This window comes from Erpetoichthys calabaricus, chromosome 11 (assembly GCF_900747795.2).
Source record: "Erpetoichthys calabaricus chromosome 11, fErpCal1.3, whole genome shotgun sequence".
Taxonomy (NCBI): Eukaryota; Metazoa; Chordata; class Cladistia; order Polypteriformes; family Polypteridae; genus Erpetoichthys; species Erpetoichthys calabaricus.
In genome coordinates this window covers 143,820,710-143,847,886 of record NC_041404.2, presented here as the reverse complement: position 1 = coordinate 143,847,886, position 27,177 = coordinate 143,820,710, and the positions used below count along the sequence as shown (strand labels likewise).

Here is a 27,177-nt window from a genome sequence, read left to right as displayed (position 1 = left end):
CGCGCCGGCCGCGGTCAGAGGTGGCCCAGCAATTGGAAATGTTTGATTTGAAAAGGCAAACTTACGCGCTATGCGCCGCATATCTACGCAGCCCGGTCTACTTGTGAGGGGCTTTTGTTTATCTGTATGGCACCTGTTTTTGCTTAGGATCCCTTATGCTATAGTTTCTCGCAATTTGTTGTCCAGATGCCCAGACAGATCCACTTTCAGTACACGTGTAGTTTTGTTTCCCACTATTTAGTGCAAATGGAGACCAGGAAAAGTGCGTATAAGCTTCGAGTGTCGAGCACCGTCTCGTGATTTATTAATCATCGAATTCCCAGTCCCTGCATGTGACTTGCCTTGGCTGCGCATTTATCATTTACATTTAATCACATTTGTCTCTGAAGAGCGCTTTTTGCAGGCCATTAGCTCTGCAAGGGGTCACCAGACATTCCGTTTTAATGCCATGCATTGCTTTAATCAGCTGGCCATGTGATGATTGCGCTCGAACCTCGAAGAACACCCCCCTCATCTTCGAATATATATATATATATATATATATATATAATATATATATATATATATATATATATATATATTTATAACTCACAGGAAACTACAACGCGGGGGACCCCTACCACACTTGTTAGATTAATGAGTTGTGTCCCGTTTTGTAAATCTTGTTCATCCTAATCATCTCCGATATGTATACGGAAAAGACAGGAACAGCTTTCATGCCAACCTCAGATTAAAAATAAATTAATTTGTGTAACTGAACATGTCGCATAAAGTAATAATAATACATTTTATTTATATAGCGCCTTTCCCATGCTCAAGGCACTTCAACAGAATTTAAGAAAAAACGGAATTACGTCCGCAGGCGACAGAAGTGAGGACAATTAGGCGCTTTGGAGAAATTGTGCTTCGTTGGGCTAGGGCTGTGGACAAAACTTTTCAGATGGCCTTTTACTGTAATCTCATGCTGTGAACAATACAGGGCAAGGTATTTTGCAGCATCCTCTTATAACTATAACAAACAAAACATATTAGATAATTAAACGTCCATGCTAATGTTAATGGAAACATTTAATTTTCATTGCCTCCCAAAGCCTTTAACAAGAACCGAACAGTAATTTCACGAATATAAAATGACTCGTCGAGGTGCTAGGGTGGATAAAAGACTTTTAATATTTAATTGAAGATAGATAACGTGGGTTAATAAAAAAAAATCTCTGCTATTTCTTAGTAATGAATGAAAATCATGCTAGAAAAGCAGGCGTCGGCCTGTGGAACGAAGGAGCTGCTTTGGACAATGAGCGACGGAGGCGCACTCTCGTCTGGATGCTATTTTTGACGAGGATAGAATTAGGATGTAAACAGCGCTAAATGGGAACACGATGCATCCTGCGACAATTTTACTTATATGGGATGAGGACAGAGGCCCCTCACATTCCTCTGACATATTATTTGAACAATCTGTTTAGCTGGCATGTCTTGAAACCAGAGCCGGGCACCCACTCGAGAACAGGAGGGCTTCCCAAAGCACATATAAGAGGACCCCCCTCCCTGCATGCGCACTCACAGGACAGCTTTCTGAAGTCTGGGTCCCAACTCTTAGGACAAGCAGTCTCTCGTAAATCTTCTTCACTATCTCTTTCTAACCGAAGGTGAGTCGGAATATCTGCCCTCAGGGTGGGCTGCTTGCCTTGAACGGAGCAGAGAGGGTCCAAAAGCAGATCAGTACAGCTAACGGGAAAAGGGGGCAACGTTACAATAAACAAAGGAAAAGCAAGGGCAAAAAAGAAAGGGTAAAAGTTTTATTTTCATGAAGAGTACATAGTGCTTAGTTTGCTGATTTTGTCTAAAATGACAAAAGTGACGAGATTATATGCGTAAAATAAAAATTGAATAGATGTCAGCCATTGACCTTTAGTGAGAAGGAAAGCATGATCTAAATAATAAAATATGTTATGCATATTGACTTGAGGCTTATTAGACGCCTGCCAAAAGATGAAGTTAGAGACAGCTGCGCGAATTTATTGATCCTGTCAATGTGACCGAGCTGACCAGAGGTGGCGCTCCGCATCTGCTGAGGCTTACGAGAAACAGCTAGGAATGAGAACATGTACGAAATCTAACAAAAATCTATCTATTGGATATCTCCTTTCATGCACGTTACTCTATTTATGTATCCTACATAGCTATCTAATAGGACCTTGTGTCAAATCTATTCATTATACTGTAAATGTTTTCAGATTTATCTGTTTTGTACATCTATCTGTCTATCTATCTATCCAGCCTCGTTAGAAATATATAGTTTTCTTTCTTTTTAGACGACTCAGTCGGAATCAATTTTGTTAGATACGCCCGAGAGACGGAAACAGGAAATGTATTTATCAGTAAAGGCTTTAAATATATAGAAATTAATTTATAATTACTTCTTACTGATAAATCAATGTATTAATCGCTTCCAAGTGACAACTGTAAAAATTACTTCAAACTGTATCTTCATATCGACCCTTTTTCATACTGTGTTTCATATCTATCTATTATATAGTGCCTTGCATATCTATCTCACATAGTGTCTTTCACATCTACCCTGAACTTCTAGCAGTCATATAAATGATGATTTCATATCTTATCTTTCATATATTTATCTTTTAATATTGTCTTTCATATCTATCTCTCTATCTAGTGCTTTTCACATCTGTCTATTATATAGTGTCTTTTCACATCTATCAACTTTTGATAGCCATATAAGTGATCATTTCATAACGTCTTCATATGACGTCTTTATCTTTATATTAATATATCTCTTTCAAATTGTCTGCGTCTCATATAGTGCCTTTTACGTCTATATCTATCTTAGAACTTACGAGTGTCATATAAATGATCGTTTCTTACGGTGCCTTTCCACAGCTGACAGACCTGCTTTATTTTGTAATGTCTTTTCCTTGCAGAGTAAGCATGGCCTTCGCTGGACTTCTAAAAGACGAAGATATCGCTGCTGCAATCAAGAATTGCCAAGGTAAATTCTGGTTTAATTAGAGTCATTTTTTACATTTTGAACTAGGATCAGCTGCACGTTGTAGTTTATATTCTGGCAAGAGTTCCCTGGACGTTATTTAGAAGTAAAATGGCGTAGCATTGACTATATCTATCAGTTTATTTGGACTCCGCCTCGCCTATACTTCTCTTTATTTAGAAGTTCGTTTCTTAATGAAACTGGAAAAGGATAGGCTTCCTAAGCATGGACGTGGATTTTTGAATATTAAAGAGAGTGTATGTGACGCGAGTCCTAATCCGAGATGTCGCAGCTTTGAGGAAGGCAAACACGTAGCAGTGTGTCTTCCATTTCACTTCTGTAGCTGAAAGTATTAGCCCCGAAATTTATTCGGACTCTCTATCCTAGACAAGTTCTATACATTTGTTATTTGTGAGTCTTGCAGACTCTGGTTAAACTTTTCAGACATTAAACTGCTTAGTAAGTTTACTTAAGTGATGCCAAACGTGTGACAGCGTGACCCGGCCACGTGACGTACACTTTCTGTGCCATCAGCGGCTCTAAAATGCGCCTATATTCCCCTCGCTCTATTCTGGCCTTGAATTGCTCCTTCTCTTAAAGTAGATCACGTTCAGTGAGCTGCTCTAACACTCAGTTGAGGTGTCCTCTTCGAAAGAGGCCTTGAAAGGCAAAGCCAAGGGTGTCACTATATCACTGTCTCTTTCCGTTGCAGCCGCTGATTCTTTCAACCACAAGACCTTCTTCTCTCAGGTCGGCCTGGCCAACAAGTCTGCAGCCGATGTAGCGAAAGTCTTCAAGATTTTGGACCAGGACCACAGCGGCTTCATTGAGGAGGATGAGCTTAAGTAAGCAGATATTGGGGGGATTTGGGGTTCACATAATACATGCAACAGCAATAACAAGTACCCCCAAGGGGCACAATAGAAGGGGTTGATGATTATAAGCAAACAGACAGCTGCCGCCTCATAGCTCAAAAGTTCACCAGAGGAGCCCGGTGGTCTGATTTAGTCACCTATGACTACTGAGGTCGATGATCTTGTGCCGAATGAAGACACAGTAAAAAACTCAAAAGACACAACCAAATCGAATTGGCCAGCTGCCCATTTTTCTCCTTTTTTTCTTTTCATCTAAATTTATTCGCGCTCAGGCGCCTTTTTAGAAGAAAAAGAGCATGCCAGAAACTTCCAATTCGATGCTTTTTATAAAGGTGCCAGCCATCTTTAAATGTTACGTACTAATTGAAACAATTTATTGCTCATCACACCTGTAGGGTGATTCGTTATTCACAGAGCCCCCTAGCGCCTAAAGTGTTACACTGCAATCCTCGACTTCGCTTCTGCTGCCTTTACTCTCCTTCCAGTCATTATTCAACCCGCTATATCCTAACACGGGGTCTGCTGGAGCCAATCCCTGCCAACACAGGGCTCAAGGCAGGAACAAATCCACGGACATGGCGCCAGCAGGGCACACACACCACACACACACACACTAGGAACAAAGATCGGCAATGCACCCTAACTTGCACGTCTTAGGACTGTGGGAGGAAACTCATGCAGACACGGGGAGAACATGCAAACTCCACGCAGGAGGACCCGGGAAGAGAACCCAGGTCTCCTTACTGCGAGGCAGCAGCGCTACCACTGCTCCACCGTGCCACACTCTCGTTCCAACAGTAATTGGTCGTGGGAGAAAGCAGTGATTTCAAAACACAAGAGTGCTATTTCAAACAAATTCTGTAAATTTCGGACATATTCTGGAAAGATGAAAACGATTGATTTGTTGTTAGGGTTTCAGACAAAAAATAAATGTAAATTAAAGACGGAAGGATTATTAGTCCACAGATGACATATGTGTGTTTGTGTGTCCATTGAAAGTTTTCACTATCAACTGGGCTTTGCTTTTAGCTTCTTTTTTCGTGTGTTATATTGCCAATAATTAAAGCTCATCACTCTATTTCCAAATATCCCTTTAGAACCCTAAGAACGGAACGAAATAATAAATTATTGCTGCGTTTGTTTTACAAGTAAATTGTAGCACAAAATTGATAGCACCTTTCATTTAGTAGAAATGTAATCAGAGAAGAAACACATTGGTGGCGGCATGGTGGCGCCTCACAGTAAAGAGGAGAGGATTTGCATCCCGGGTCGTCCCTTCGTGGAGTTTGCATGTTCTCCCGTGTTTGCGTGGGTTTTCCTCCGGGCGCTCCGGTTTCCTCCCCACGTCCAAAGACATGCTGGTTAGGTGGACTGGCGATACTAAATTGTCCATAGTGTGTGGGTGTGTTTGTGTGTGTCCTGCGGTGGGTTGGCACCCTGCCTGGGATTGGTTCCTGCCTTGTGCCCTGTGTTGGCTGGGATTGGCTCCAGCAGAACCCCGTGACCCTGTGTTTGGATTCAGCGTGTTGGAAAATGGATGGATGTATGGATGGAATTGACCTAAGTGAGTTAACTTCAGTGGCTTAAGACGAATGCGATGTTTGTTATTTGTTTGTTAATTGTGCTGTGAAGCTGAAACAACTGCTGCCACACTTGGGTCACACGAGGCACATCTTATAAATAGATTGGTGAAATGATCAGTGGATCACCAAAACATTCATCCTTATGGACCGTAAAAGAAGTAGTCACATTATACCGCATTTTATCAAACGAGGAAATCGACATCTTATAAATTCATGTCTGTATATCGATGCAGGAAATCATTTCGAAGAACTCATTATAAATTTAACTGAGGATGCCGGTGGTCTAATTTGGTCACCTACGGCTATTCTGAGGTCGGTGTGATCGTGTGCCGAATGAGAAAACACAGTAAAGAACTCAAAAGACCCACCAGATCGAATGGCCAGCTGCCAGCTTTTCTCCGTTTTGTTTTCTTTTCATCTAAATTTTATTCGCGTTCAGGCGCTTTTTTAAGAGAAAAAGAGCATGCCTGCTCACGGGGGCTTTTCTTCTTTTTGCAGGCTGTTCCTCCAGAACTTCCAGTCCAGTGCTCGAGCTCTAACTGATGCCGAGACTAAAACCCTTCCTGGCTGCAGGCGATCAGAGTAGACGGCAAAATCGGAGTAGAAGGTAACCATCGATTTAACTTCATAAATGCAGATAACAGTAAACTGAGGACCAAAATGAAAAGAATCCACCTGTTACCTCTAAATACAGTATTCAGATCAATCCATATTAGAAAAAAGGAAAAATAATCCAACAGAAAAGTTTAGTATAATGTTTATAATAAACAGAAAATTTCTATATTCTCATCTATGCCACTCATCTTTTGCAGAGTTCCAGGCCTTGGTGAAGTAAACTTGCCCGCTGCCCGACTGACACTTTGTAAGACTGAAGACCCCTATTTATTTATTTATTGACTAATTGACGAATTGTGCTTTTTTGTACATTAAATGACATTGTAAATGTCGCTGCTTATTGTTTACAATGCAAATAAATGAATAAAACCAATAGAGAACGATCTCGTGCGAGTCATTTCAATGTATTGCTTTCCGTTGTTCCTGTGAGTGGGTCTTGAGCTCGTACAGCACAGCAGAATGCGGAGGGGACACCCGCAGGGCTTAGACGTGCGAGTATTCCACTCGCTCCATATAAATAACGGGGGGCCAAAGCCCACATCTCGGCAGCATCGGGCGCAAGGCAGGAACAAGTCAATGGCAGAGCATTCAGTGTACAGTAGAGCCACCCACCTAAACCCACAAAGACACAAAAAGAACATGAAACTGCACATAGGACATTAAGGAAGCTAAAAGTGTTATACCGACGCTTGAGCTAAGAGGGCGGCAGCGTCAAACATTCACTATATTACTTCGATGCCAGCTCATGAAAATATATAGTCTACAAATATAAATAATGATATGACATTTGATATATTTTTATTAGACTATCTCAATATATTTTACTATAATGATTTGAACATGCCATCTATCAATCTATTAAACAGTGCCTTTATATCTATCTAGTATATAGTGCATTTAATGTCTTGTCCTTTTTCTATGTCTGTCTGTGCATCACATCTATTATATAGTGCCTAATATAACTATGTACCAATCTGTTACATATTGCCTCTTTCAATCTCTCTTATATGGAGCCTTTTCTACTAATTTTTGATTTTTTTGTTTATTGGGTGATACATTGGTTTAGTGATTTTCACTTAAATTAGGGGTTGCCATCCCGGCCTAGCCAATTGCCTGAATGAATTTTGAATGTGCATTTAGGTTAACTGGCCATGTTGCTAGTGAGTGAGTGTGGATGAGTCTGTGTGAATGAGAGGAGCTGAGATGAGCATCCTGCTTCTATAAATAGATCGTTATATAATAAGGACATTTTGGTGATAATGCATAGGGCCTCACTGGTATTAGGACCCCGTAATGTCTTTTGTTTTTTAGTAAATTTCTTGTGATTCAGGGTGCAGGCAAATGGCAATGTGTAGCCTTTAAGTTGGATCCGCAAGTAACAGTTTCACTTTCCTTATGTGAGCGCATGACTTGAGGTGGACTGTGACCCTCTTCAGGTTTTTTCCTGTTTTGTACCCATCAGAGTTGGCTTCAGCATATATATACTATCCAAATATGATCAGCGACATAATAATTGACTTATGAAGCAAAACCATATGAGTACATGATGCATAAAATTCAATTCATTTTAAGACATTGTAAAAATTTGTCACCTTTGTACAATACAAGGACAGGCTGCAGATTAAGTCTCTCACTCAATACATCAGTGGTGGAATCCACCTTAATAAATGAATAAATGTCTATGTGTCCACCCTGTTGCTTTTTTATCTGTCATTCTAACAGATGGCACCTCACTAACTTTAAACACTGCTTTTACAAATACCATAACAAATGGCATATAACAGAGACTAATACATTGCATTTGTCATTCCAACAGATGATGCATCACAAATATTAGCACTGCTTTTACAAATCCCATTACCAAATGGCATATATTAGAGACACATGTCATTCCATTGATGACGAACGGTGGGGACTGTTGACAATAGGGTCCACCATGGAGTCTACTAGAATGCTGAATGGGAGGAACATGAGCTGGACTTTCCAAGATCAAGGGTTAGAAACCTAACTTCATTGGATGGGTAGGCAGGAAGGTCCTGATTGACATGGGGCTGGATGCTTGCGATCAGGGACTAAAGTTCAAGAAGCCCCCCTCCCCACTATTCCATATTGACACAAGTCAGGCACCAGTCATATACAGGATGAACTCACAGAGACACACATGAATCAGGGGCCAATATAGCACCATCAATACACCTAACTTGCATGTGTTTGGACTGTGGGTGGAATCTGGAACATCCAGAGGAAACCCACGCAGACACTGGGAGAACATGCAGATTCCAGGCAGGGAAGACCTATGACATGAAACCCAGCCTCCTTGGGTGAAAGGCAACAGAGCAACCACTGCATTATCGTGTTGCCATAATATTCATGACAAAGTAAATAAATAAATACGCAAGTAAATAAAAGTACCACAAAATGTGACAATAAATTACAAGTTTAAAAAATAAAGCATATCTAATCTAATCTTACAACGTGAAATGTAAGCATGAATGATTAAATTTGTTAAGAAATATATAATATACTGTAATATATATATATTTATATATATATATAGCATTTTTCAATATATATACATAACTGAATATTTCAATATGTATCTATTTATTTCTTAATTTTTTTTTTCATGGACACCACACGCAACATGAAACAAGCCACGAAATGGAAACTGTCACTTCCACTCGTCAAAACTGAGAGGGCGGGCTCTAGAGGGTAAAATTGTTCTGATTGGTGAATCGTCCGCAGAGAGGACGCATGCACTTTGCTTGCTTTGGGACTCTAGCGGCTCAAAGTTGCGACTGTGCGCGGCAGACAAGAATGCAAGAAAAAGTCACTCAGAATGACTGTACAAAGCGGCGACTGTAACTGAAGAAATTTCGGATTCATCGTAAGGAGCCTGAAACTGAAGTGTCTGCTGTAAAAGTGGCGCTTCATGGCTGAAGGTGTACGTTCGCACTACTGACAATTCACCAATCAATACAAAGAACTCGCTGGAGCCCGCCCTCTCGACTTTGAAGGGTGGAAGTGACTGTTTTCATTTTGGGGCTTATGTTAAGTTGCGTGCGATGTCACCTTAACAGTTAAAGGAAGAAATAACTAAATAAACAGAAATAAGAAACATGAAATATGTTGGGACGCATTTAATGATTTGTACTGACCTTTCTTGCTCTTATAGGTTAGATACACCGATCTATTTTAAGTACAGTGATATAATTCCATTATGTTTTAGTGATATTTGTGGTTCCTGGGATGCAGTGCTATTGCACCTGACGTGAAAATTACTGTCAATTGGAAATAAATTATAAATGTAATTCAAAAGCCAGAAGCATACTTCCATATAACAGTAATTTTATGGCCCAGTTTACTGTGAAGTCCCTGTATAAACACTTTTGTTATTGTAACATACAGTAATTATGCCGTAACATGAAAGTAATGAAACTCGTAGCCAGTAGTTTATTGTTCATTTACAGCCATTTTTTTACAGTGATATGGCATCTTCATGGGGCATCACAGCATGAATACTATAGGCATTTAAGGTAAGGAGGTGCTTATAGAGCCACGTTCAGGATCACTAATTTATTATTTCAGCCATTGTGCCAACTCTTCTTTTTTGCACCTTTGGTCGTTACAGTAGTTTTCACATGTAGCAGAAAAGAAAAGAATATGTTCTAACACAAAGAATTTATCATAAGAGGCTGTTAGGAATAAGAGGTACTTCATATCTTTGACTTTGACAAAGTGGTCCCCAGTGCCGGATTAAGACGACATTAGGCCTAATGTTGCGGCCTATTTTTCTCAGCATTGGTACATGTGCATTCGACACTCACCGTACAAGCGCACTCAGACCGACCAAGGAGCCTTAATTGCTTGCGACGCAACCAGCCAGCCTTTATTGAACATGAATAATAATAACGACGTAGTAGATAGATAGATAGTATCGTAACAACTCGAGATTAACATCAAACTATGTAACATTTTGTAGAATTCACTGCCTTAGTGCACACTTAAATCATCAAGATGAGTGGAAAATGCAGCTGGACCTGGCAGTTGTGCCCGGGCCTCACAAGCCTGTTAAACTGAACTGCAGGTTCTGAAGATTGCTCATTATTGCCTCCTCTTCCCTTTTCTGCCATTTTACATTTCCACACCACCTGTTCTCTCTGCATGTGGATGGTTATGATGATTGCACTTAAGGTGGCAGACAAGGATTAAATAAACATGCTGCAAAAACATGTGAATACTTGTATGTGATTGATTGTTTAGTTTTGAAACTTTAAACCCAAACCAGCTTTGTGGGTATAAAGCCAGGCTCCCCACACACTTTCTGTCGCTCTCTATCAACATCAAGTGTCCTCTTCAGATGTCAATATGGCCACGTTAAGTTAAAAATGCTTTTGGCACTGATCCATCCATCCAACTTCACCATCCAGCTGAGTTCACTTTAATGGTCACGGGGGGGGGGGGTTGGGGGTTTGGCTTATCACTTCCACTTCAGAACAGGTCATCTACCGAAAGGTAAGCATGTTTGGGCCTGACCAGGACTTGGATGGGAGACCATCTAGGAAGAATCTAAAGTTGAGAAGGTGTTGGTGAGGCCAGTAGGGGGTCTGTGTGTAGATCCCAATGCCCCAGTGCAGTGACGGGGACACTGTGGAGGTAACATGGTGCTGTCTCTCAGATGAGAAGTAAAACCAAGGTCCTGATTCTCCATGGTTATTAACGATGCTAAATTGCCCATCATGGTCTTCTCCATTTTGGCCCCATAAACATCTCTTGTCCCTTATTGGCTAACTGCCTTATCTCTCCTCAAACCCTGGTGAGTGTACTGGTACAATGATGGCTGCCATGGCATCATCCAGGTGGGTGATGGATCAAAGTGGTTCCCCTACTGTTCGTGTTGTAATACAATAGAGAGGCAAAAACCCAGAAAAGAGTTGGGGGAGCTTCCTGTATAATGTCAGCTTGAAGAGTCGTTGAAAAGACTACTGAATTGGTCAAAACCTGGAAAAAAAATTCAACAACATGCAGAGAAAACCTCACTCCTCACTCACGCACCAGCCTTCGGGACGTGTACCTTACCTCCACTTAGCTAGCGAATGAGAGAACATACTTAATGGATTTAGATCTGGCTTTTTTTCTATAATTTGCTTGAACATTTCCGGTTGATTTAGCAACTTCTCTCATCATGCTAAGAATCACAGATTGCTTGCAGGAGTGATATATTCGTGCTAATCCGAGACAGAAGCTGCGGGCCGTGGGCAGGGGGAAGCGTGATGTCAGGAGTGGGGAGCCCGGGCAGGGTGATCCTCACTGTCCTGTTTTACCTACTACGTGGGCGGATCCAAGGCGGATGGCTAGTTTCTAATAAGTTAGGGTAAGCGGTTGTGCTGTCAGGTCTTTCCAGAACTTCTCTTTATGGCAGCGTTTCTCAAACCTTTAAGTATTTGCGACCCGAGTTTTCATAACAGTTTTAATCACGACCCCCCCCCGATGTTTTTTTGAAACCCTAATAAAATTTATCCTATATTTTTTGCTGCCGATACACCACTACAAGTTTAAAATTTTGCCACATATGGCAACATTCCCTACAAAAAAGGGGCGCACCCCACAGTTTGAGAACCGCTGTTTTATGACCTCCATTAGTAAATATCTACCTCTAATTACGTCACTGTTTTAATTTTTCATTTTCTTCTGTTGCTTAGGTGTTCAGATTCAAATCCAATCACAATCGTGTTTTCTGCGTAAAGTGTCACAGAGATGGCGCTATGTACTGTACATGATGATGATGGAGGACATGCTGTCAGATATGATGGTGAACTGCTTTGGTGGTCAACTGAATGTAAATGCGAGTCTGCCATCCCGTCCAGAACTTTTCTCTAAGCAGCTTCCCTGAATAGATTTACAGGGAAATTGAGAAGCATAAATCAATTTAAAATGGATGACAATTTGTGGCGTGGGTGTAGCTGTTAAGGGCTTTGGACTTCAGAAAACAATGCAAAATGGCTTGAAATATCTACAATGCAGATACTCGCCACTATAGAGCCTTTAGAAACTGATCTGGTATCTTAACTTTGCTTTTTTGTGACTCAGGGTGCCGCACGAGTGGCAGCCTTTCCAGCAGCTCCCGTGTACGACTTTATCTTTCTACCTTTTTCTCTATTTCATTGATCACTCCTACCACTTTCTTTTATGTGGACTCGTTTCCTGGACACTTTGTGAATTTCCCCTTGGGATTAATAAAGTCTATCTATCCTATCTATCTATCTATCTATCTATCTATCTATCTATCTATCTATCTATCCTATCTATCTATCTATCTATCTATCTATCTCTATCTATCTATCTATCAGTCCTGCACTAAATAAGCCATAATATGAGAAATCCCATGACACCCAAAGGCGAGCTGCCAACTTAAGCCTGATTACTACTAAACCGATACCAATCATGACTTTATTTTATACAGCACCTCACAAACTAATAATGATAATGCAATTTATTTACACTAGCGCCTTTCCCATGCTCAAGGCACTTTCACAGAGTTTAAGAAAGAACGTCAGGGTATACAGTATATAGCATTGTACTAAACCAGATAAATAAATAAAGAAGATTAAGACAGTAAATTCAGAGAAAAAGCCTAACAGACAACATAATTGATGGCAAAGCACACACACACACAGGTTACATGAGCATCTTGACACAGAGGTAAACTGAGAGAAGGGTGATAAAGTCAAGTAGAGCTAAAAGCCAACTCAACAGATGAGTTTTGAGTTGTTTTTTAAAAGAATTCATGGAGTCAGCTAACCTGATTAATTTCGGTAGGTCATTCCAGAGTCTGGGCGCTATACAGCTGAAGGCCCTGCTGTCACCCATGGAGTGTAGATTAGTGTGGGGTACAACAAGATTACCAGAATCAGAGGACCTTAGTGGGCGGTAGGAAAGGATTTTATATTCGATCCTGTAAGACACAGGGAGCCAGTGAAGGTGAAGCAGGATGGGTGTGATGTGCTCGCTGCTGCTGGTTCGAGTAAGGACTCTTGCAAGCCGAGTTTTGAATAAGCTGGAGGTGTGATATAAGATTAGAGGGGCACCAACTGCCAGTAGAGAATTACAATAATCGATGTGGGATGTGATAAAAGCATGGACGAGTTTCTCAGCATTAGAAAAGGAGAGGAAGGAGCGAACACGGGATATGTAACAGAGGTGAAAGTAAGAAAGTTTCTTAATGTGATTTATGTGGGCAGAACATGAAAGGGAGGAATCAAAAAATGACACCAAGATTCTTTGCAGTTGAGGCAAGGTCTGATGAGTTCACCGCCAAGATGGACTGTGTAGGAGCTCATTTTATTAAGCTGCACTTTAGTCCCAATTTGCAGGAGTTCAGTTTTGTTGCAATTTCATTTTAACGAGTTCTGCTCCATCCAGGTTTTAATTTCAGGGCAGGTTGCGAGCTAAGAAAGCTCTGATGAAGTCCACTTTTAACATTGAAATAGAATTGAGTATCGTCTGCGTAAAAATAATAACCCAGTCCATAGCTACGGATAATATGGTCAAGGGGATGCATGTAAATACAGAAAAGCAGAGGGCCGAGGACAGAGCCCTGAGGAGCTCCTTGTGTGACTGGCGCTGAGCTAGATCTGCTTTTGCCAAGACTAACAAACTCTTGCTTATCAGTCAGATGGGACTTGAACCACTGGAGGGCAGTGCCAGAGATACCCAGCATGTTCTCCATTCTGGACAATAGAATGTCATGTCTGACCTGAGTGTCAAACGCTACACTGAGGTCTAATATAATTAATATGTTGGTTTGTCCAGAGTCTGCTGCCATGTTGCTGCCATAAAAGCAAATCATTGGTTACCCGTAGCAGTGCAGTTTCACACTGAAACCAGACTGAAAGGGTTCCATCAAATTATAGAGGTTAAGTAATTGGTGAGTTGGGAGGCTACAACACGCTCAAGAACTTTTGACAGAAAAGGTAAGTGGGAAATAGGCTGAAAATTGTTAAGATTGTCAGCATCAAGACCAGACTTTTTTAACACTGGGGTTACAGAAGCGATTTTAAAGTGAGCGGCACAGAGCCAGTGTCAAGGGATGAGTTTTTTATTGTTGTAACAGTCGGGATTATGGCATGAAAGCAGGATTTAAGTAGTGTGCTGGAAATGGGGTCCAGTACCACAAGTAGTCGGCCTCATCTTACAAAGCAGGTTATTAACAAACGCAGATGTGACTGGTGAGAACTTAGAGAAGGAGCTGGATGGAGTGGGAAAGCATGGAGAGATATAAACAGATTATGTATTTATGTTACTTGAATTATTTAGATCTTTAATTTTGCTACGGAAAAAGTGGAGGAATATCTCACAGACTTCAGTAGAAGAGGTAGTTGGGCCAGATGCGGGTTCGAGTAGCTTATTAACTACAGAGAACAAAACCCTTTGGACTTCAGACCCTGAGCTTTGTGGGTTAAAATCCTGCTACTGGCACTGTGTGACCACTAAGCCAGTCACTTCACCTACCTCTGTCCCAATTGGAAAAAAATACAACAGGAATGTCATCAGTCGTATCTCAAATGTTGGAAGCTATGGGCGTCATATTGGGGGGGAGGGAGGGGTAATGATTACCGAGGGCCCACTGGGTGAGGGAACCCTCGAAGCCTGGGATGAAAAGAACGTGTGACGAACATGGGTCGAGAAGAAGGAGCTCACAGAGACTGCTTATGTGTAGGACCCAGAGTTCATTGCTAAACCCCTGGTTGGAAGTCACCCTGGTTAAAGGCGTCAGCTGAATAATAAGTGAATAAAAAAGTGGAATTAGCATACACTGCCCTAATTCGGGGTGTTCATAAGAAATGTAGGGATTCACTTCATGGAGTAGAAGTGCATAATAAACAAGCCGAGTTGCATCGCATATTTGAAATATTAAAATGCGTGCTTCAGTTTTAATGTTTAAAGTCTAAATGTTCTCGACCATAATAGAAGTTGATCATTTTTCACAATCTGATAGGTCCACAGAGGGCTATGTCCCTAGTAATGGCTCAAAATCAAAAATAACCTCAGATTCACACTCAGTGACCTTGAAATAGTCAAAATCAACACCCCCACATGCTTATGTTTGAAATTTGTCACTTTTAACCTTCTGGGAGTGGCCTCTTTGAGGGTTCGGACCACTGGCTTTGAATCAAATATCATAAATATGATCATACTCATGATCAGCAACCTTAAAATCACACTCCATAGGCCTATAGTACCAGTTCCCATTTTTTAAAGTTTTGTGAAAACGAGTACCTTTGACCCCTCATATCCCATTAGGGGGTCAGTTAATGTGGCTTGCACAACTTCATGTCCTTCTGGTCATTTTTGCTGAAGACACCTATTGGCTTGCTCTTTATCATAAGGAGGTAATTTTCCTGCACAAAATCGGGTCTAAAAAATGACCTAACAATGAGGGTCAAAAATATAGGGGGGGGGGTCCCAAAAAACTCAATGTTTTGCATAACTAAACCAGTGGTGTCATTATGTGATTAGCCCATGGCATCCAGCCTCTGATCAATGATAGCCACCCACCTCACCTGTCCAATGCACTTTAGGCTTCCATGCCCCCCAAACCCAACGCCACCCCAATGTTCTGAAGCTCCGCCCTAATTCCTGCCATTTCAACATTCTGTTAATGCTTGTTGATCGACGGCATGTAAACTCCAAAGGCAGAACAAATGCTGGTTGACCTTGTGAGACTTCAAGGGGATTTGTCAACCACAGGGGGCTAAACCCTTGATAAGTGTTGAAGTTAGCATTGTCCCGATCTATAAATGAAGGTGCCAAAGTGGTCCTTCAGAGTGATGCAATAGGGAAACATTTCTGGTTCCCAAAAGAACCATCCACATGAAGGTTCCGGAAAGACCCTTTATTTATTCAGATCTCTGATACAATAAATAACGGATGGTAACAGATCTGTGAAATACTAGTGTGCTCCTGATTTTTAAAGCACTCTTGCTGCATACAATGACACAGGGGCTAAGTTCAGGTTTTTTTTAATCTGTTTGTGTCCTTCTATGTAGCCTACATATTAAAGATTTTTTTTTCTACTATTATTAGGGTTAGGGTTAGTTTGGCAGCATCCTATACCTCGAGTGTTTAATTTTATCCACATATTATAGGAACCTTAACCTCAAAAAACAATTTAATATGGAAAAAAAAACCTTCCCAGAATTAAACGGTTCTTTGATAAGCAATGACTCCACGAGGACTCCGCACTGTGAAGTACCATTAAGGAACCGTTACTTTCGAGAGTATGGACATCAAGACGAGTCAAACGGCGTTTCACATGTGTGGGTTTACTCGTCGTGAGTTGCAAGGCACCGGACAGAAAAACCTGAAATGATTTCAAAGCGATCATAAGTCATTCTTATGAAGACAACGGTCACGCGTAGTAGCAGATGACGGAACTGCGCCGTTTCTGTTTAAGTTGGATGAATTTCATGAGAGAAGATTTAACAGCAAGGGGGTGCGTCGTTGTAGTGCGCGCGCCGCTACAGCACCTTGGTGGTCGGCCTGCACGCGCAAAAGGACGCGCGACGGCCTACCGCAAAGTTGTCCACGCTGCTGATGAATAAATGGGCTGAGCAAAGGTCGCGCCGGCCGCGGTCAGAGGTGGCCCAGCAATTGGAAATGTTTGATTTGAAAGGCAAACTTACGCGCTATGCGCCGCATATCTACGCAGCCCGGTCTACTTGTGAGGGGCTTTTGTTTATCTGTATGGCACCTGTTTTTGCTTAGGATCCCTTATGCTATAGTTTCTCGCAATTTGTTGTCCAGATGCCCAGACAGATCCACTTTCAGTACACGTGTAGTTTTGTTTCCCACTATTTAGTGCAAATGGAGACCAGGAAAAGTGCGTATAAGCTTCGAGTGTCGAGCACCGTCTCGTGATTTATTAATCATCGAATTCCCAGTCCCTGCATGTGACTTGCCTTGGCTGCGCATTTATCATTTACATTTAATCACATTTGTCTCTGAAGAGCGCTTTTTGCAGGCCATTAGCTCTGCAAGGGGTCACCAGACATTCCGTTTTAATGCCATGCATTGCTTTAATCAGCTGGCCATGTGATGATTGCGCTCGAACCTCGAAGAACACCCCCTCATCTTCGAATATATATATATATATATATATATATATATATATATATATATATATATATATATATATATATATATATTTATAACTCACAGGAAACTACAACGCGGGGACCCCTACCACACTTGTTAGATTAATGAGTTGTGTCCCGTTTTGTAAATCTTGTTCATCCTAATCATCTCCGATATGTATACGGAAAAGACAGGAACAGCTTTCATGCCAACCTCAGATTAAAAATAAATTAATTTGTGTAACTGAACATGTCGCATAAAGTAATAATAATACATTTTTATTTATATAGCGCCTTTCCCATGCTCAAGGCACTTCAACAGAATTTAAGAAAAAACGGAATTACGTCCGCAGGCGACAGAAGTGAGGACAATTAGGCGCTTTGGAGAAATTGTGCTTCGTTGGGCTAGGGCTGTGGACAAAACTTTTCAGATGGCCTTTTACTGTAATCTCATGCTGTGAACAATACAGGGCAAGGTATTTTGCAGCATCCTCTTATAACTATAACAAACAAAACATATTAGATAATTAAACGTCCATGCTAATGTTAATGGAAACATTTAATTTTCATTGCCTCCCAAAGCCTTTAACAAGAACCGAACAGTAATTTCACGAATATAAAATGACTCGTCGAGGTGCTAGGGTGGATAAAAGACTTTTAATATTTAATTGAAGATAGATAACGTGGGTTAATAAAAAAAAATCTCTGCTATTTCTTAGTAATGAATGAAAATCATGCTAGAAAAGCAGGCGTCGGCCTGTGGAACGAAGGAGCTGCTTTGGACAATGAGCGACGGAGGCGCACTCTCGTCTGGATGCTATTTTTGACGAGGATAGAATTAGGATGTAAACAGCGCTAAATGGGAACACGATGCATCCTGCGACAATTTTACTTATATGGGATGAGGACAGCGGCCCCTCACATTCCTCTGACATATTATTTGAACAATCTGTTTAGCTGGCATGTCTTGAAACCAGAGCCGGGCACCCACTCGAGAACAGGAGGGCTTCCCAAAGCACATATAAGAGGACCCCCCTCCCTGCATGCGCACTCACAGGACAGCTTTCTGAAGTCTGGGTCCCAACTCTTAGGACAAGCAGTCTCTCGTAAATCTTCTTCACTATCTCTTTCTAACCGAAGGTGAGTCGGAATATCTGCCCTCAGGGTGGGCTGCTTGCCTTGAACGGAGCAGAGAGGGTCCAAAAGCAGATCAGTACAGCTAACGGGAAAAGGGGGGCAACGTTACAATAAACAAAGGAAAAGCAAGGGCAAAAAAGAAAGGGTAAAAGTTTTATTTTCATGAAGAGTACATAGTGCTTAGTTTGCTGATTTTGTCTAAAATGACAAAAGTGACGAGATTATATGCGTAAAATAAAAATTGAATAGATGTCAGCCATTGACCTTTAGTGAGAAGGAAAGCATGATCTAAATAATAAAATATGTTATGCATATTGACTTGAGGCTTATTAGACGCCTGCCAAAAGATGAAGTTAGAGACAGCTGCGCGAATTTATTGATCCTGTCAATGTGACCGAGCTGACCAGAGGTGGCGCTCCGCATCTGCTGAGGCTTACGAGAAACAGCTAGGAATGAGAACATGTACGAAATCTAACAAAAATCTATCTATTGGATATCTCCTTTCATGCACGTTACTCTATTTATGTATCCTACATAGCTATCTAATAGGACCTTGTGTCAAATCTATTCATTATACTGTAAATGTTTTCAGATTTATCTGTTTTGTACATCTATCTGTCTATCTATCTATCCAGCCTCGTTAGAAATATATAGTTTTCTTTCTTTTAGACGTCTCAGTCGGAATCAATTTTGTTAGATACGCCCGAGAGACGGAAACAGGAAATGTATTTATCAGTAAAGGCTTTAAATATATAGAAATTAATTTATAATTACTTCTTACTGATAAATCAATGTATTAATCGCTTCCAAGTGACAACTGTAAAAATTACTTCAAACTGTATCTTCATATCGACCTTTTTCATACTGTGTTTCATATCTATCTATTATATAGTGCCTTGCATATCTATCTCACATAGTGTCTTTCACATCTACCCTGAACTTCTAGCAGTCATATAAATGATGATTTCATATCTTATCTTTCATATATTTATCTTTTAATATTGTCTTTCATATCTATCTCTCTATCTAGTGCTTTTCACATCTGTCTATTATATAGTGTCTTTTCACATCTATCAACTTTTGATAGCCATATAAGTGATCATTTCATAACGTCTTCATATGACGTCTTTATCTTTATATTAATATATCTCTTTCAAATTGTCTGCGTCTCATATAGTGCCTTTTACATCTATATCTATCTTAGAACTTACGAGTGTCATATAAATGATCGTTTCTTACGGTGCCTTTCCACAGCTGACAGACCTGCTTTATTTGTAATGTCTTTTCCTTGCAGAGTAAGCATGGCCTTCGCTGGACTTCTAAAAGACGAAGATATCGCTGCTGCAATCAAGAATTGCCAAGGTAAATTCTGGTTTAATTAGAGTCATTTTTTACATTTTGATCTAGGATCAGCTGCACGTTGTAGTTTATATTCTGGCAAGAGTTCCCTGGACGTTATTTAGAAGTAAAATGGCGTAGCATTGACTATATCTATCAGTTTATTTGGACTCCGCCTCGCCTATACTTCTCTTTATTTAGAAGTTCGTTTCTTAATGAAACTGGAAAAGGATAGGCTTCCTAAGCATGGACGTGGATTTTTTGAATATTAAAGAGAGTGTATGTGACGCGAGTCCTAATCCGAGATGTCGCAGCTTTGAGGAAGGCAAACACGTAGCAGTGTGTCTTCCATTTCACTTCTGTAGCTGAAAGTATTAGCCCCGAAATTTATTCGGACTCTCTATCCTAGACAAGTTCTATACATTTGTTATTTGTGAGTCTTGCAGACTCTGGTTAAACTTTTCAGACATTAAACTGCTTAGTAAGTTTACTTAAGTGATGCCAAACGTGTGACAGCGTGACCCGGCCACGTGACGTACACTTTCTGTGCCATCAGCGGCTCTAAAATGCGCCTATATTCCCCTCGCTCTATTCTGGCCTTGAATTGCTCCTTCTCTTAAAGTAGATCACGTTCAGTGAGCTGCTCTAACACTCAGTTGAGGTGTCCTCTTCGAAAGAGGCCTTGAAAGGCAAAGCCAAGGTGTCACTATATCACTGTCTCTTTCCGTTGCAGCCGCTGATTCTTTCAACCACAAGACCTTCTTCTCTCAGGTCGGCCTGGCCAACAAGTCTGCAGCCGATGTAGCGAAAGTCTTCAAGATTTTGGACCAGGACCACAGCGGCTTCATTGAGGAGGATGAGCTTAAGTAAGCAGATATTGGGGGGATTTGGGGTTCACATAATACATGCAACAGCAATAACAAGTACCCAAGGGGCACAATAGAAGGGGTTGATGATTATAAGCAAACAGACAGCTGCCGCCTCATAGCTCAAAAGTTCACCAGAGGAGCCCGGTGGTCTGATTTAGTCACCTATGACTACTGAGGTCGATGATCTTGTGCCGAATGAAGACACAGTAAAAAAACTCAAAAGACACAACCAAATCGAATTGGCCAGCTGCCCATTTTTCTCCTTTTTTTTCTTTTCATCTAAATTTATTCGCGCTCAGGCGCCTTTTTAGAAGAAAAAGAGCATGCCAGAAACTTCCAATTCGATGCTTTTTATAAAGGTGCCAGCCATCTTTAAATGTTACGTACTAATTGAAACAATTTATTGCTCATCTTACCTGTAGGGTGATTCGTTATTCACAGAGCCCCCTAGCGCCTAAAGTGTTACACTGCAATCCTCGACTTCGCTTCTGCTGCCTTTACTCTCCTTCCAGTCATTATTCAACCCGCTATATCCTAACACGGGGTCTGCTGGAGCCAATCCTGCCAACACAGGGCTCAAGGCAGGAACAAATCCACGGACATGGCGCCAGCAGGGCACACACACACACACACACACACTAGGAACAAAGATCGGCAATGCACCTAACTTGCACGTCTTAGGACTGTGGGAGGAAACTCATGCAGACACGGGAGAACATGCAAACTCCACGCAGGGAGGACCCGGGAAGAGAACCCAGGTCTCCTTACTGCGAGGCAGCAGCGCTACCCACTGCTCCACCGTGCCACACTCTCGTTCCAACAGTAATTGGTCGTGGGAGAAAGCAGTGATTTCAAAACACAAGAGTGCTATTTCAAACAAATTCTGTAAATTTCGGACATATTCTGGAAAGATGAAAACGATTGATTTGTTGTTAGGGTTTCAGACAAAAAATAAATGTAAATTAAAGACGGAAGGATTATTAGTCCACAGATGACATATGTGTGTTTGTGTGTCCATTGAAAGTTTTCACTATCAACTGGGCTTTGCTTTTAGCTTCTTTTTTCGTGTGTTATATTGCCAATAATTAAAGCTCATCACTCTATTTCCAAATATCCCTTTAGAACCCTAAGAACGGAACGAAATAATAAATTATTGCTGCGTTTGTTTTACAAGTAAATTGTAGCACAAAATTGATAGCACCTTTCATTTAGTAGAAATGTAATCAGAGAAGAAACACATTGGTGGCGGCATGGTGGCGCCTCACAGTAAAGAGGAGAGGATTTGCATCCCGGGTCGTCCCTTCGTGGAGTTTGCATGTTCTCCCCGTGTTTGCGTGGGTTTCCTCCGGGCGCTCCGGTTTCCTCCCACGTCCAAAGACATGCTGGTTAGGTGGACTGGCGATTCTAAATTGTCCATAGTGTGTGGGTGTGTTTGTGTGTGTCCTGCGGTGGGTTGGCACCCCTGCCTGGGATTGGTTCCTGCCTTGTGCCCTGTGTTGGCTGGGATTGGCTCCAGCAGAACCCCGTGACCCTGTGTTTGGATTCAGCGTGTTGGAAAATGGATGGATGGATGGATGGAATTGACCTAAGTGAGTTAACTTCAGTGGCTTAAGACGAATGCGATGTTTGTTATTTGTTTGTTAATTGTGCTGTGAAGCTGAAACAACTGCTGCCACACTTGGGTCACACGAGGCACATCTTATAAATAGATTGGTGAAATGATCAGTGGATCACCAAAACATTCATCCTTATGGACCGTAAGAAGTAGTCACATTATACCGCATTTTATCAACGAGGAAATCGACATCTTATAAATTCATGTCTGTATATCGATGCAGGAAATCATTTCGAAGAACTCATTATAAATTTAACTGAGGATGCCGGTGGTCTAATTTGGTCACCTACGGCTATTCTGAGGTCGGTGATCGTGTGCCGAATGAGAAAACACAGTAAAGAACTCAAAAGACCCAACCAGATCGAAATGGCCAGCTGCCAGCTTTTCTCCGTTTTGTTTTCTTTTCATCTAAATTTATTCGCGTTCAGGCGCTTTTTAAGAGAAAAAGAGCATGCCTGCTCACGGGGCTTTCTTCTTTTTGCAGGCTGTTCCTCCAGAACTTCCAGTCCAGTGCTCGAGCTCTAACTGATGCCGAGACTAAAACCTTCCTGGCTGCAGGCGATTCAGATGGTGACGGCAAAATCGGAGTAGAAGGTAACCATCGATTTAACTTCATAAATGCAGCATAACAGTAAACTGAGGACCAAAATGAAAAGAATCCACCTGTTACCTCTAAATACAGTATTCAGATCAATCCATATTAGAAAAAAGGAAAAATAATCCAACAGAAAAGTTTAGTATAATGTTTATAATAAACAGAAAATTTCTATATTCTCATCTATGCCACTCATCTTTTGCAGAGTTCCAGGCCTTGGTGAAGTAAACTTGCCCGCTGCCCGACTGACACTTTGTAAGACTGAAGACCCCTATTTATTTATTTATTGACTAATTGACGAATTGTGCTTTTTTGTACATTAAATGACATTTGTAAATGTCGCTGCTTATTGTTTACAATGCAAATAAATGAATAAACCAATAGAGAACGATCTCGTGCGAGTCATTTCAATGTATTGCTTTCCGTTGTTCCTGTGAGTGGGTCTGAGCTCGTACAGCACAGCAGAATGCGGAGGGGACACCCGCAGGGCTTAGACGTGCGAGTATTCCACTCGCTCCATATAAATAACGGGGGGCCAAAGCCCACATCTCGGCAGCATCGGGCGCAAGGCAGGAACAAGTCAATGGCAGAGCATTCAGTGTACAGTAGAGCCACCCACCCTAAACCCACAAAGACACAAAAAGAACATGAAAACTGCACATAGACATTAAGGAAGCTAAAAGTGTTATACCGACGCTTGAGCTAAGAGGCGGCAGCGTCAAACATTCACTATATTACTTCGATGCCAGCTCATGAAAATATATAGTCTACAAATATAAATAATGATATGACATTTGATATATTTTTATTAGACTATCTCAATATATTTTACTATAATGATTTGAACATGCCATCTATCAATCTATTAAACAGTGCCTTTTATATCTATCTAGTATATAGTGCATTTAATGTCTTGTCCTTTTTCTATGTCTGTCTGTGCATACATCTATTATATAGTGCCTAATATAACTATGTACCAATCTGTTACATATTGCCTTTTCAATCTCTCTTATATGGAGCCTTTTCTACTAATTTTTGATTTTTTTGTTTATTGGGTGATACATTGGTTTAGTGATTTTCACTTAAATTAGGGGTTGCCATCCCGGCCTAGCCATTGCCTGAATGAATTTTGAATGTGCATTTAGGTTAACTGGCCATGTTGCTAGTGAGTGAGTGTGGATGAGTCTGTGTGAATGAGAGGAGCTGAGATGAGCCATCCTGCTTCTATAAATAGATCGTTATATAATAAGGACATTTTGGTGATAATGCATAGGGCCTCACTGGTATTAGGACCCCGTAATGTCTTTTGTTTTTTAGTAAATTCTTGTGATTCAGGGTGCAGGCAAATGGCAATGTGTAGCCTTTAAGTTGGATCCGCAAGTAACAGTTTCACTTTCCTTATGTGAGCGCATGACTTGAGGTGGACTGTGACCCTCTTCAGGTTTGTTCCTGTTTTGTACCCATCAGAGTTGGCTTCAGCATTATATACTATCCAAATATGATCAGCGACATATTAATTGACTTATGAAGCAAAACCATATGAGTACATGATGCATAAAATCAATTCATTTTAAGACATTGTAAAAATTTGTCACCTTTGTACAATACAAGGACAGGCTGCAGATTAAGTCTCTCACTCAATACATCAGTGGTGGAATCCACCTTAATAAATGAATAAATGTCTATGTGTCCACCCTGTTGCTTTTTTATCTGTCATTCTAACAGATGGCACCTCACTAACTTTAACACTGCTTTTACAAATACCATAACAAATGGCATATAACAGAGACTAATACATTGCATTTGTCATTCCAACAGATGATGCATCACAAATATTAGCACTGCTTTTACAAATCCCATACCAAATGGCATATATTAGAGACACATGTCATTCCATTGATGACGAACGGTGGGGACTGTTGACAATAGGGTCCACCATGGAGTCTACTAGAATGCTGAATGGGAGGAACATGAGCTGGACTTTCCAAGATCAAGGGTTAGAAACCTAACTTCATTGGATGGGTAGGCAGGAAGGTCCTGATTGACATGGGGCTGGATGCTTGCGATCAGGGACTAAAGTTCAAGAAGCCCCCCTCCCCACTATTCCATATTGACACAAGTCAGGCACCAGTCATATACAGGATGAACTCACAGAGACACACATGAATCAGGGGCCAATATAGCACCATCAATACACCTAACTTGCATGTGTTTGGACTGTGGGTGGAATCTGGAACATCCAGAGGAAACCCACGCAGACACTGGGAGAACATGCAGATTCCAGGCAGGGAAGACCTATGACATGAAACCCAGCCTCCTTGGGTGAAAGGCAACAGAGCAACCACTGCATTATCGTGTTGCCATAATATTCATGACAAAGTAAATAAATAAATACGCAAGTAAATAAAAGTACCACAAAATGTGACAATAAATTACAAGTTTAAAAAATAAAGCATATCTAATCTAATCTTACAACGTGAAATGTAAGCATGAATGATTAAATTTGTTAAGAAATATATAATATACTGTAATATATATATATATTATATATATATATAGCATTTTTCAATATATATACATAACTGAATATTTCAATATGTATCTATTTATTTCTTAATTTTTTTTTTCATGGACACCACACGCAACATGAAACAAGCCACGAAATGGAAACTGTCACTTCCACTCGTCAAAACTGAGAGGGCGGGCTCTAGAGGGTAAAATTGTTCTGATTGGTGAATCGTCCGCAGAGAGGACGCATGCACTTTGCTTGCTTTGGGACTCTAGCGGCTCAAAGTTGCGACTGTGCGCGGCAGACAAGAATGCAAGAAAAAGTCACTCAGAATGACTGTACAAAGCGGCGACTGTAACTGAAGAAATTTCGGATTCATCGTAAGGAGCCTGAAACTGAAGTGTCTGCTGTAAAAGTGGCGCTTCATGGCTGAAGGTGTACGTTCGCACTACTGACAATTCACCAATCAATACAAAGAACTCGCTGGAGCCCGCCCTCTCGACTTTGAAGGGTGGAAGTGACTGTTTTCATTTTGGGGCTTATGTTAAGTTGCGTGCGATGTCACCTTAACAGTTAAAGGAAGAAATAACTAAATAAACAGAAATAAGAAACATGAAATATGTTGGGACGCATTTAATGATTTGTACTGACCTTTCTTGCTCTTATAGGTTAGATACACCGATCTATTTTAAGTACAGTGATATAATTCCATTATGTTTTAGTGATATTTGTGGTTCCTGGGATGCAGTGCTATTGCACCTGACGTGAAAATTACTGTCAATTGGAAATAAATTATAAATGTAATTCAAAAGCCAGAAGCATACTTCCATATAACAGTAATTTTATGGCCCAGTTTACTGTGAAGTCCCTGTATAAACACTTTTGTTATTGTAACATACAGTAATTATGCCGTAACATGAAAGTAATGAAAACTCGTAGCCAGTAGTTTATTGTTCATTTACAGCCATTTTTTTACAGTGATATGGCATCTTCATGGGGCATCACAGCATGAATACTATAGGCATTTAAGGTAAGGAGGTGCTTATAGAGCCACGTTCAGGATCACTAATTTATTATTTCAGCCATTGTGCCAACTCTTCTTTTTTGCACCTTTGGTCGTTACAGTAGTTTTCACATGTAGCAGAAAAGAAAAGAATATGTTCTAACACAAAGAATTTATCATAAGAGGCTGTTAGGAATAAGAGGTACTTCATATCTTTGACTTTGACAAAGTGGTCCCCAGTGCCGGATTAAGACGACATTAGGCCTAATGTTGCGGCCTATTTTTTCTCAGCATTGGTACATGTGCATTCGACACTCACCGTACAAGCGCACTCAGACCGACCAAGGAGCCTTAATTGCTTGCGACGCAACCAGCCAGCCTTTATTGAACATGAATAATAATAACGACGTAGTAGATAGATAGATAGTATCGTAACAACTCGAGATTAACATCAAACTATGTAACATTTTGTAGAATTCACTGCCTTAGTGCACACTTAAATCATCAAGATGAGTGGAAAATGCAGCTGGACCTGGCAGTTGTGCCCGGGCCTCACAAGCCTGTTAAACTGAACTGCAGGTTCTGAAGATTGCTCATTATTGCCTCCTCTTCCCTTTTCTGCCATTTTACATTTCCACACCACCTGTTCTCTCTGCATGTGGATGGTTATGATGATTGCACTTAAGGTGGCAGACAAGGATTAAATAAACATGCTGCAAAAACATGTGAATACTTGTATGTGATTGATTGTTTAGTTTTGAAACTTTAAACCCAAACCAGCTTTGTGGGTATAAAGCCAGGCTCCCCACACACTTTCTGTCGCTCTCTATCAACATCAAGTGTCCTCTTCAGATGTCAATATGGCCACGTTAAGTTAAAAATGCTTTTGGCACTGA

The 27,177-nt window shown here is 40.8% G+C and overlaps 3 protein-coding genes across 6 annotated transcripts in view; all 3 read left to right on the top strand.

Annotated features, from left to right (window-relative positions):
* LOC114661093 (parvalbumin, thymic-like) overlaps positions 1–27,003 on the top strand; it is a 42,690-nt gene extending 15,687 nt beyond the window's left edge. Inside the window, exon 5 of the mRNA XM_051933386.1 lies at positions 26,756–27,003. Coding sequence (XP_051789346.1) covers positions 26,756–26,781 — 26 coding nt within the window. The 3' untranslated portion in view covers positions 26,782–27,003. The remainder of the gene's footprint in view (positions 1–26,755) is intronic.
* On the top strand, positions 1,396–23,157 carry LOC114661091 (parvalbumin beta-like). 4 transcript variants are annotated; one of them, XM_051933383.1, is made up of 5 exons: positions 1,396–1,649; positions 19,647–19,714; positions 20,424–20,556; positions 22,659–22,768; positions 22,975–23,157. In XM_051933383.1, the coding sequence occupies exons 1-5, from the start codon at positions 1,411–1,413 to the stop codon at positions 22,995–22,997; spliced, it is 573 nt and encodes a 190-aa protein (XP_051789343.1). In that variant the 5' UTR covers positions 1,396–1,410; the 3' UTR covers positions 22,998–23,157. The 4 variants fall into 4 exon arrangements, with proteins under 4 accessions (XP_051789343.1, XP_051789345.1, XP_051789344.1 ...); XM_051933385.1 differs by lacking the exon at positions 19,647–19,714 and adding an exon at positions 2,943–3,010; XM_051933384.1 differs by lacking the exons at positions 19,647–19,714; positions 20,424–20,556 and adding exons at positions 2,943–3,010; positions 3,720–3,852.
* LOC114661090 (parvalbumin beta-like) overlaps positions 18,202–27,177 on the top strand; it is a 21,656-nt gene continuing 12,680 nt past the window's right edge. Inside the window, exon 1 of the mRNA XM_051933381.1 lies at positions 18,202–18,355. The gene's annotated coding sequence lies outside the window, so the exon portion shown is untranslated. The remainder of the gene's footprint in view (positions 18,356–27,177) is intronic.